A 10,160-nucleotide genomic window follows, 5' to 3' on the forward strand; every position below is an offset into this window, starting at 1 on the left:
ATTCCTATATACCTTTGTCCCTGTAGTATACCAGGAGAAAGAAGGAGTTCAATCTGTGGTCCTACAGCCTCAATTTACAGCTGCCCTCTTGCTTGGTAGGTCCCTCTTGTTCTGGGGGTTCCTGTCATTTTCAGGGGTTTTTTGGAAACCAGTGTTAATGTTTTCTTCCTCTTCTCTTCTCTGCTTATCGCTTCAGCTTATCCTGCCCTCTTCATGGCGGAGCCGGCACAAAGGAAGAGAAGGAAGTCCAGTGCTTCACTTCTGGAGTGTGCTGGCTGTTTCGATCCACCTCTGCAGGGGAAGAAATTTTGCAAGTCTTGTTTTGGTTTACTGCTGGAAAACGCAGGCTCAAGTAGCGGAGTACCTTTGGGGTCCGGAGCTTCAGTGTCCCGGGAAGATTTAGCTTCTTCATCCTCTTCAGAAGTCGAGAGCTTCAGGGGGCTTCAACTTGTGATCTATTTTCGGATGAGGAGGAGGAGGAGTCTACGGCTTTTGACTTATCTTTGGTGTACCCCTTGATTAAGGCGGTGAAACTCGTTCTTGGAGTCAAAGACACGATCGAGTCACAAAAGGCAAAAGTTCTTCCTTTCTCTTCAAGATCGAAGGAGTTTTTTCCCCTATTTCCTGAAGTGTCTGAGCTTATCTCTTCAGAGTGGAGTAAGGCAGCAAAGAAAATTTCCTTCAATACTTTGGCTACGAGATTCTCAAAGTTATATCCATTTAAGGAACAGGAGACTAAAGATTGGGACTCACCTCCGGCGGTTGATCCAGCGGTTATCCATGTGTCTAAGAAGACAACTCTACCCAGCAATGATTCATCTGTCTTGAAAGATCCGATGGACAGAAGAGTAGAGATTGAATTGCGCAAGGTCTATCAGGTGGCTGGAACCTCATGTAAGCCGGCAGTAGCGCTTGTGTCAGTCGCAAAAGCTGTCTCCTTGTGGATTGACAGCTTAGATAAGGCAGTGTCCGACGGTACAGATGCAGCGGATATTAGTGCCGGCTTATCAGAACTGAAGATGGCGGTGGCCTTTATGTCTGAAGCGGCCGTAGACATGACTCGTTTGGCCTCCAGATCCATGGCAGTGTCAGTTTCGGCTAGAAGGGCTCTCTGGTTGAGGGCCTGGGGGGCAGATACAGCATCTAAAGTAAGCCTCTGCAATCTGCCTTATGTGGGAGGTAGTCTCTTTGGTCCAAAGTTGGATGAAGTCATTTCGAAAGCCACAGGGGGCAAGAGCTCCTTTCTCCCACAAGAGAAAAAGAAGTCGAAATCCCAACCGTTCAGGGGGTTTCTTTTTCGGGGCTCAGGTAGGGTGAGAGGCCCCTCTTCTGGATCTAGATATTTCTTCAGAGACAGCTCCAGACAATCCTCTTGGAGGGGAGGTCAGTCCACAATCCTCAGAGGAGGGAAGATCAAGTCTTCCCCGACAGCTAAGAAGTCCTCCTGACTATCAGTTCCCCAAGGACTCTCGAGTCGGTGCCAGACTTTCAAAATTTTATCCAGTCTGGGAGCGCTCAATTACAGACGAATGGGTCTTAGCGGTATTAAGAAGAGGATACCGCATCGAGTTTTTGTCAATACCGACTCAGAGCGTTTTTTTTGTGTCTCCAATCCCTCGTTCCAGGGAGAAAAGGGAAGTTATGGAGACATATGTTCAGATGCTTCTGGATCAGGAAGTCGTAGTCCCAGTTCCGGTTGGGGAGAGGGGAAGAGGCATTTATTCCCTTCTCTTTTTAGTCCGGAAGACCTCGGGAGGGTGGAGACCAGTGTTGGATTTAAAGAAAGTGAATGTCTTTGTACGGGTGCAGAAATTCAAAATGGAGTCGATCAACACCATCATTGCGGCTGTGCAGGAAGGAGATTGGCTTTTGTCAATCAATTTAAAGGACGCCTACCTCCACCTCCCGATAGCAGAACAACACCAGCGTTTTTTACGCTTTGCAGTTGGTCAAAGGCATTTTCAATTTCAGGCTCTACCGTTCGGCCTCTCAACCTCTCCCAGGACGTTCACCAAGGTCCTTGTCACATTAATAGCAGAGTTACGAAAGCAAGGTCTGGCTATCTGGCATTATTTGGACGACATTCTTCTGTCCGCAAAGTCTCCAGAGGTTTTGTTGGCACACAGGGATGTGGCCATCTCTTTTCTTCAGTCTCACGGATGGCTAATAAACTGGGAAAAAAGTCAGTTACAACCATCTCAATCCCTTATCTACCTGGGGGCTCAGTTCAATACGGCAGACAATGTAGTCAATTTGCCACAGCAAAAGATACTTCGCATTTTACAAGAAGTAAAGTGCTTCTGTCAACAAAGTTCAGTGTCAGCAAGGCAGTTCATGTCACTCCTGGGTCGGCTAGCAGCCTCTATTCCAATGACCAGATGGGCCAGGTTCCATATGAGGGAGGCCCAACTCTATTTTCTAGCCCATTGGGATCGGTGGGAAAAAGACTGGAATCAGTTAATCTTCCTATCTCCTCAGCTCAAGGCCAGCCTTCAATGGTGGCTAGACCCAGAGAATTTGTCCAAGGGGTCTCCCCTTACTCCAGTCAATTGGAAAATTCTGTCAACGGATGCTTCCTCTCAGGGCTGGGGAGCTCTCCTAGAGAACAGTGTGGCACAAGGGGTATGGGAATTCCCGATGCAGAGCACACAATCGAATATTCTAGAACTGAATGCAGTTTTTCAGGCGCTGTTGGCATTTGCCCCAGACTTGAAGGGAATGGCAGTAAAACTAAAGATAGACAACTCCTCGGCAGTCTCGTATGTGAAGAGACAGGGAGGAACCAAAAGCCGCTCCCTATGGAAGAATCTGGAACTTCTGACAGCGGTTCATGTTCCGGGCATTCACAATCAACAGGCGGACTATCTCAGTCGAATAGCCTTGTCAAAGCACGAGTGGAAACTGCATCCAGAAGTTTTTCACATACTGGTGGAAAGATGGGGTCTTCCAGAGGTAGACCTTATGGCAACCCCAGAGAATGCCCAGTTGCCAGTTTTTTATACAAGAAGGTTCAGTCCGTTAGCCATGGGAACGGACGCTCTCCTTCAGACATGGAATTTTCGTCTGGCCTATATTTTCCCTCCAATCCCTCTACTTCTGCAAGTTCTTTTGAAGATCATTCAGGAGAGGGCAGAAGTGGTTCTGCTAGCCCCTCATTGGCCTCGGCGCCCATGGTTTCCGCTGCTGAGGAGATTAGCGATAGCGGATCCGTGGCCTCTTCCAGTGACAGAAAGTCTACTGTCTCAAGGTCCAGTAGTTCATCCGGACCCAGGGGCTCTATCTCTGATGGCATGGAGACTGAGCGCAAGAGGCTCCTAGATTTGGGTCTGTCCCACTCGGTGGTAGCGACCCTGCTTAAAGCACGAAAGCAGTCTACTTCAAATGTTTATTACAAAATCTGGGAAAGATTTCTTGTGTGGCAGAGGCAGTCCGAGATCAGTGCTTTTCCTCCTCCTTTGTCACAAATTCTGGACTTTCTGCAGGAGGGATTAAGCAAAGGCTTGCAGTACAGAACTCTAAAAGTTCATGTAGCAGCTCTGTCGGCGATGACAGGAATTAAATGGGCAGAGGATCCGATTGTGAAACGTTTCTTCTCGGCCATTATTAAAATCTGTCCTCCAAAGAGGACTTTGTCTCCAGTCTGGGATCTCCCTCTGGTCCTAAAAGCTCTCTGCGAACCCCCCTTTGAGCCTTTGCAAGAGGCATCATTGTGGATGGTCACACTAAAGACATTGTTTTTGGTGGCAATAGTGTCGGCAGCAAGGGTCAGCCTTCTACATGCTTTGTCTATGAAAGATCAAGACATTGTTTTCTGGCCAGATAAAGTAGTTCTGAAGCCAGTAGATTCCTTTCTGCCAAAGGTGGTTTCTACTTTTCACCTTACACGGGAGACCGTAATACCGGTGTTGCCGGAGAGTCCCGACATGTCTGAGAAACTTAAGAATCTAGACCCAGTCAGAATGCTTAAACATTACCTAACAATGACGCAGTCTTCAAGAAAGACTGACAAATTATTTGTTATTCCGGGGGGCCCACGAGAAGGGGAACCTCCGGCCAAGTCTACGATTGCAAGATGGATTGTAATCCTTATCCAAAAAGCCTATAACCTCCAGGGCAAGCAAGCACCGGCAGGGCTTAAGGCTCACTCGACAAGGGCTGTAGCCACCTCCTGGGCAGCGGAGGCAAATGTTCCAGAATCGATGATTTGTGATGCAGCAGCATGGTCATCCGCACGTACTTTCTTTAAGTTCTATCGTTTGAATGTAAAGAATTCTGCGCAGTCTAATTTTGCTTCCGCAGTTTTGCGGTCTGTTTCTGTTGATTAAATTCTTGTTCCCTCCCTCATGTGTCTTATTGCTTGGGTACATCCCGTAGTAATGCTGACATGAGGTGGCCAGGAAAAAGGGAAATTTCCTATCATACTTACCGTAAATTTCTTTTCCTGGCCACTACTCATGTCAGCAGACCCATCTTCTTTGGACTAAATTATGAGACAAGGTGGTAAGGGGGTGTGGTTCATTTATTACTTTGGTGGGGGAGGGACAGGGCTAACAGGGTATTGGGGGCGGGGTAAATACCCGTAGTAATGCTGACATGAGTAGTGGCCAGGAAAAGAAATTTACGGTAAGTATGATAGGAAATTTCTCTTTTTCATTCATGGTTTTAGAGGTTTTCAGGGTTTTTTCTTGTTTGTAAGTGCTTAAAGATTTGTGGAAAAACTGAGAAAAATTTGTGGTTTTCATGTTCTTTTCCTTCCGCATTTTAATAAGTAGTTTTTGTTTTTCAATTCGGATCTTTAAGGGTAAGAACCCATAGAGTGGTTGTGTGGCCCGCGATAGATCTCTGTTATCGCAGGCTAAAAGCTGCTCCAAAAAGGCTTTCAACCCACAAAAATAGGAGTCACCGGTGGAAAGCCCTTGGCATCGGTAATCCACAAAGTTTTCTCCTGCAGGCAAGTTTGCTTGACTTCCGAAAGAGAATCGTTGCAAAGGGCTTTCCACCGGTGACTCCTATTGTTGTGGATGGAAAGCCTTTTTGGAGCAGCTTGTAGCCTGTGATACCAGAGATCTATCGCGGGCAACGCAACCACTCCATGGGTTCTTACCCTTAATAAATGACTAGACATACATGGTTTTAGTGGTAATAAGTTTAGTCATGTTTCAAAAAAAAAAACCACAAAAAAAAAAGCGAAAAGTCGCTCATGTTTTGTTGGGTTTTTTTTCTTGCTTGCATGTTTTTTTTCACTTGATCTTACATTTTGATAAATCAGCCTTCCAGTGTGTGATAGATGTGTGCTTTGGTTTTACGAAATTAACTATATATTAAGAAATAAACTATATAACTACATACTGCAGTTGAGCAGGTTACCAGCACATAGATACCCCTGCATAGTGACTTCTTATCTGTAAACCAAAATATTCACTGCAAGTAGGGTGAGCATAGAGCTCGATATCTCTCTTTAAATGAACTCAGGAAAAGTAGTAAGTGTAAAAGCAAAACAATAGTAAGTTACTCAGACTGGGGGTGCAGGGTCCAACCAGGCTGCCACCCCGGGGGCCCCTAACCCCCAAGGCGCCACCACTGGCCGCGCCACCCGTATCCCATGCAGGGGCCCCCGCTGCACCCCCCTGACCCCCTGGAGGGGCCCTGCCTCCCTCCCCTCCCCTGAAAGCGTGTAAGTGTAACGCGTCAGGGGAGGACATTGGTGGCCAGGGGAAGCGGCAACAGGGATTGGGTCTGGGCCGCCGGGCATAATAATGTATTTTATAGATAAATTCTATTTACGTAAAGGTGTACAGTCCCCATTAAATTGCCTAAAACAGATTTCTCATCTTCCATTTGCCTAAGGGTTTAAGGTTGAAGGTTTTTGCACTCTCAGGTACTTTGGGAAGATTGCGGATTTCCCCCCAATTTACCTTTAGTAATCCTAATAGGATAATAAAGTATGTTCTGTAGTAATGTAGTTGATGGAATAAAGCATAATAAAGTAAATGATAAAATGTATTTTCAGTGGGAATAAAGGGAATGGAACTTGGAAATACCGAAATATTTCTTACACCAATATAATTACCATGAAATCCCCAGCCAGTGATCCCTGCTGAATAGAAAAGAATATAAAGGGTCCCCTTAGCAATATAACAGTCATTCCTCCCTGGTACAAGCAAGCAAAGCACTCCTGGGCGCGAGACCCATCAGGATTCATTAACAATATTCCCTAGAATAGAAAAATAGAGACTGTAATTTGTTATTTATTGAGTCCTGATGTCAAGAAGCAGGATTATAGGGCAAATAATAGGCTAATAAATAAATATTACTCAGATAGAACATAATAACAGGTACATTTCTTTTGTTTCTGTTTCTTTTCATAATTTTCCACCAAAAAACAGATTTTGTTGCATATTTTTGTGCCAGAATATAATTATCACACATATAAATAGTTTACTGATATTCTCCGTAATTATGCATTTCCCATTCCCTGCCGCCCCCGTTCCATCTCACGTGGCTCAGCATCAAAGGGGAACCCTTCGCAGCCGATGCTGTTGATTTTACCATTGGGGCCAGTACACACATACATATTTATGATAGCATTTATTTTTCAACAGAAGCTAAAAATATTACCAAAACACAGGTTTCTTTTTATGCCTTTCCCCTGCCTCCTGTTCTGACTTATTGACACGGGAGAACCCTGAAGCTACCACCACCAACAAACCAGGCCGTAGCTCCAGGGTTATCACTGTGGGCTGCATCAATTACCACAACACGGTTGGGTTTAAAAACTAAGGAGCACACAGAATTCTTATTTCAAACACCGGAAATTATGCCAACCGGCTTTAAAAAGCCAAATTGCGTTTAACGCATCGGCCAAAATTGCGCCGGGACATGGGGAGAACATAGAAACAGTTTGGAACTGAACTAAGGACCTCGGCGCTGCAATACAGAGGTACTAATCACTGAGCCACTGTGTTGCCCACCTATTCCAAACAATCTGGATATTAGTGGGCTTATTTATCAATTTCCGAGCTTGTGAATTCGAGTTTCTATTTCTAAATCGAATAAACTCGCATATCGAATGGTCACTTATTTATTAATAAGGAAACCTCGACTATCTAGAGTTTACGAGCTCTATAAACTTGAAAACATTTCTAAAAATTCGAGTTTAAGAATAGGGCTTGGCTTTGCCTATGACAACTACAACTTCTATAGAAAACCGCAAGTTTATACATGGTGAATTTTTACATTTGAGTTTTCGGGTTTTTACTTTTTTAAAAAATATCTATTGATTTTACAAATGGGGGAACAGAAGATAAAAGGGGGCGAGGCATAACAGTTGGGAAGACTTTGCAATAGGTACAGTTACAGTACTTAATTCTGTTGATTCATGGGCAAAGAGAGGGTAAGTAGGGGGGGATATACAGTGTGTTAGTAAGGAGAGAAGAGACCTTGGGGTTTTCGTTCTTTTTGCACATTTGAGTTATCGAAACATAACTCAAATTCAACTTTTTTAAATGCAAAAGAAATCAAACTCAACCGTTGATAAATGACCCCCTAGAAGTTATCGAGGCGTTCCATTTCCATATTGGGCATCAAACTTTACAGAAGAACCCTGATTTACTGTATAGACTTAAGAGCAAATTTTATCAAGCTATGTGCAATCATGTGTATTTATTAAGCTGTGCTGGGACTGATTCTGCTGTAAAAAGCTATGTTAAAGCCAGTTAAATCTGTATGAGATGATAACCGGAGTCACCTTTTGAGTTTTATGACAAAGAACCCCATACAGGTACAGAACCTGGCGGTTTCTCCCCAATGTAGATACTGTACATGGCATAAATATATCATGACTTAAGCAAAAATCTCAGTACCATGTTTGTGATCAGCTGATCTTTTCTACTAATGATCACATTGGCCAGAGAGTAATGATCAATGATTCATCTATATACTGAATAATTGTATACAGCAATATCTGTGGGTGCATGGCCAGCTTCACATGTTCATCACAATTGCCACTGGAGTGCGTAGGTTGATGCCCACAGAAGCTCTGTGACAGTAACAGGTTCTTCTGTTCATCTATGAATACAATTTGTTGGTGTTTGTATGCTGATTTATCTCCTCTATGAAACTAAAAGCTCCAGTATTCCAGGGGGTGGCTCCTACATACTAATATGTCTGATAGGAATGAGACACAAGTCATTTATTTACTTCTTCAAGGATTTGGCAACCTTCACAGCTTCAATATGTTTTTCTTTGTTATATTCCTCATCATTTTCACTTCATCTTTAATTGGAAACCTTCTTATCATTGTATTAGTTTCAACCAGCCGGCCCCTTCATGCCCCGATGTACTTCTTTCTGTGCCACCTCTCTGTGTCCGACATCATTCTGTCATGGAATATTGTTCCCATCTTGCTCTGTACCATGCTGGGTGGCGCCCAACGGGTGTCTCTTCCAGGCTGCATTGTGCAATTCTCAGTATTTAGTGCCATAACAATTACAGAATGTCTCCTACTTCTGGTGATGTCGTATGACCGATACCTTGCTATCTGTTATCCTCTGCGTTATGCTTCTGTTATGGACTTCAGGACTTGTACCCATTTGGCAGCATGGCCGTGGGTGCTTGGATTTTCAATACAGTTGTGTGGAATTGTCCCAATAACCCACCTGCGGTTCTGCCACAACAATTTCATTGACCATTTTTACTGTGATCTTTCACCCCTTCGAAGACTTGCGTGCTCTGACACCTCGATTGTAGCGTTAATAGTGTTTGTTTTTGCCATCCCTGTATTTGTGCTTCCGTGCTGCTTAATCGTCATGTCTTATATTTATATTTTTATTACCATACTCAGAATCCCATCCACAAGAGGAAAGCAGAAAGCGTTCTCAACCTGCAGTTCCCATCTGATTGTGGTGGCCACTTTTTATGGTACACTGATCACTAAATATATGCTCCCCTCCCAGGGCCATTCATTGCTTATAGAGAAGGTAATATCTCTATGGCACACGGTGCTGACCCCATTATTTAACCCAGTCATATACACTCTTAGGAACAAAGATATCAAAACAGCAGCCAGGACTCTATGTAGAAAGTACTGCACATGAGATCAGGGCTTGCTTGGTCACTGTAGATTCCCAGTGAAAACCAAGAAACCCAGTTTCTGACAACAGCTGTGAGCTAATGATAGCTCATACACAGCCAGGCATGGACTGGGATCCAAAATAGACAAAGACCCAAACTGCCCCTGCCAGCCTGTCTATGGCACCTTACAGCAGCCCCTCTGGCATTTGCCTGAACCCACAGATTGCCAGTCTGGGCCTGGGCCCTGGCATTCCAAGTACACAGAGGCCCAAACAGCCCCCCCCCCAGCCCAATAAATAGTGAGTGTCTATGGCACCTTACAGCAGCCCCTCTGGCATTTGCCTGAACCCACAGATTGCCAGTCTGGGCCTGGGTCCTGGCATTCCAAGTACCCAGAGGCCCAAACAGCCCCCCCCCCCCAGCCCAATAAATAGTGAGTGTCTATGGCACCTTACAGCAGCCCCTCTGGCATTTGCCTGAACCCACAGATTGCCAGTCTGGGCCTGGGTCCTGGCATTCCAAGTACCCAGAGGCCCAAACAGCCCCCCCCCCCCAGCCCAATAAATAGTGAGTGTCTATGGCACCTTACAGCAGCCCCTCTGGCATTTGCCTGAACCCACAGATTGCCAGTCTGGGCCTGGGCCCTGGCATTCCAAGTACCCAGAGGCCCAAACAGCCCCCCCAGCCCAATAAATAGTGACTGTCTATGGCATCTTACAGCAGCCCCTCTGGCATTTGCCTGAACCCACAGATTGCCAGTCTGGGCCTGGGTCCTGGCATTCCAAGTACCCAGAGGCCCAAACAGCCCCCCCAGCCCAATAAATAGTGACTGTCTATGGCATCTTACAGCAGCCCCTCTGGCATTTGCCAGAATGTACAGATTGCCAGTCCAGGCCTGTACACGATCATGTTATGTAGTGTTTAATCTCTGGCCAATATCTAAACCAATCAGGGTTGCTAAATGCTTTTCAGCTGTACCTCCCATACTTTCTTCAGGGTTCAGGTTACTTGTTGAACTGAGGTTGACTCGGACTTAGCTGTGGCAGACAGGGTCGGATTAGGCCAGGGGCCCCCAACCTTTCTTACTC

At 45.2% G+C, this 10,160-nt stretch overlaps 1 protein-coding gene across 1 annotated transcript; it reads left to right on the top strand.

Annotated features, from left to right (window-relative positions):
- Nucleotides 1-7,924: 7,924 nt before the first annotated feature.
- On the top strand, nt 7,925-9,279 carry LOC101730462 (olfactory receptor 11A1-like). The gene has a single exon (XM_004918744.2). It carries the CDS (start codon nt 8,163-8,165, stop codon nt 9,093-9,095), a length of 933 nt encoding a protein of 310 aa, XP_004918801.2. The 5' UTR covers nt 7,925-8,162; the 3' UTR covers nt 9,096-9,279.
- Nucleotides 9,280-10,160: the final 881 nt, after the last annotated feature.

Source organism: Xenopus tropicalis, chromosome 10 (assembly GCF_000004195.4).
Source record: "Xenopus tropicalis strain Nigerian chromosome 10, UCB_Xtro_10.0, whole genome shotgun sequence".
In the NCBI taxonomy this organism is placed as follows: Eukaryota; Metazoa; Chordata; class Amphibia; order Anura; family Pipidae; genus Xenopus; species Xenopus tropicalis.

Bases quoted from the DNA above. Each gene is read 5' to 3' on its own strand.
- LOC101730462 (XM_004918744.2), top strand. From the start codon at position 8,163: ATGTCTGATAGGAATGAGACACAAGTCATTTATTTACTTCTTCAAGGA.